This window comes from Cynara cardunculus (genome assembly GCF_001531365.2).
Source record: "Cynara cardunculus var. scolymus isolate 2C chromosome LG 1, CcrdV1, whole genome shotgun sequence".
NCBI classification, from domain to species: Eukaryota; Viridiplantae; Streptophyta; class Magnoliopsida; order Asterales; family Asteraceae; genus Cynara; species Cynara cardunculus.
The window spans coordinates 33,062,437-33,063,738 of NC_037528.1; the positions used below are offsets into that span (position 1 = coordinate 33,062,437).

A 1,302-nucleotide genomic window follows, 5' to 3' on the forward strand; every position below is an offset into this window, starting at 1 on the left:
AGATGAGCAATTGAATAAAGTTAAAGTTCAAATGAAAAGATTTCGGTATTTGACAACTTCCTATTCAAGAAAGTTACCTATTTTCTTCAGTGTCTCTTCAACATATAGTTAAAAGCATGAACCTTCACGAAGCCATAAGAAATTGCTACAACATGTAGGAAGATCAAATCGTATATAAACATGTGCATTCCTTCTCTAAGATAACTAAATAAAATAATAACAGGATGTTGATTGTGAGACAATGTAATGGTTGATCACAAGAGCTGTGATAAAACATGACACTCTTGATAAGCATGAGAAAAAAGGAGTGAAGCATATAGTCACCAGCAAAAGCACCAATTGCAGCATTCTCGGGATCATTGAGGTCTGTACGTGCCTGGTGAATGTTCAAAAGCAGTAAAAACTTTGTATATGTAGAAGAATCATATTTGGATTATCATGATGCAAGGGATGGATCCTGTAAGAAGCATTAGATTGAGAGAAGTGGAAAGATGCAATGGAGGGTCCTTGCGAATAAGAAAGAAAACAGGATGAGAGAGAATTAAAGAGTTGCAAAATCATTGGGACATAACTGAGATTGGTAAATCTACCATCATGCTCTTCATGGATTAAAAATGGAAGGTTAATTAAAGCCGTTGGATGAAAGTGGATGGGATGGATGAGATTGGTCCTCATAACACATGGCTATGTATGTGTACATAGGGGTATGTATGAATTCATTAATGGCTATTTTGGTGAAATTCTTGAGTATTGATCTTGTAAACAATAATATAAACATAGTTAGATGGTATTTTGATTGTTGGAATAAAGATTGAATCCAAAATATGGATTTTAGCCTATTTAGTGGTGAATTTGACAGCACCGAATCTATTCGAGATGCTGTTTTGAATATGCGATAACTTTTTAACCGTAGCTCGGATTGCTACGATTTTGGACATTTTAGAAAGTTATATGTAGCTCAAAACCTGTCTTTTAGAAACGTTTTAGAAATAAGGCCTCTAGGTTGGTTATATTTGCATCTAAAAACTGATAAAAAGTTGATTTTGAGCTGTGAATTATAGTAACTAAAATGAATTTAAATTAAGTTTGGCCTTGAGCTTTATTGGATCCTGTTTTATGTAACCAATTTGTAGTTGCTGTCGTTTATGGCAGCTACAATGTTCAAATTATGAAGTGCATTGATATTGATAGCTTCATGTTCAAAGGGTTCTTTAGGAGTTGAAGCTGAATTGAGGGATTGAGTAATGCTAACAGCATTAAAGAGATGTAAATCCTAATAGCCATTGAGTAATGCTAACAACA

The 1,302-nt window shown here is 33.9% G+C and overlaps 1 protein-coding gene across 1 annotated transcript in view; it reads right to left on the minus strand.

The window, feature by feature from the left end:
* Positions 1-94: 94 nt before the first annotated feature.
* LOC112509172 overlaps positions 95-1,302 on the minus strand; it is a 4,597-nt gene continuing 3,389 nt past the window's right edge. The window contains exon 3 of the mRNA XM_025114031.1: positions 95-376. Coding sequence (XP_024969799.1) covers positions 205-376 — 172 coding nt within the window. The 3' untranslated portion in view covers positions 95-204. The remainder of the gene's footprint in view (positions 377-1,302) is intronic.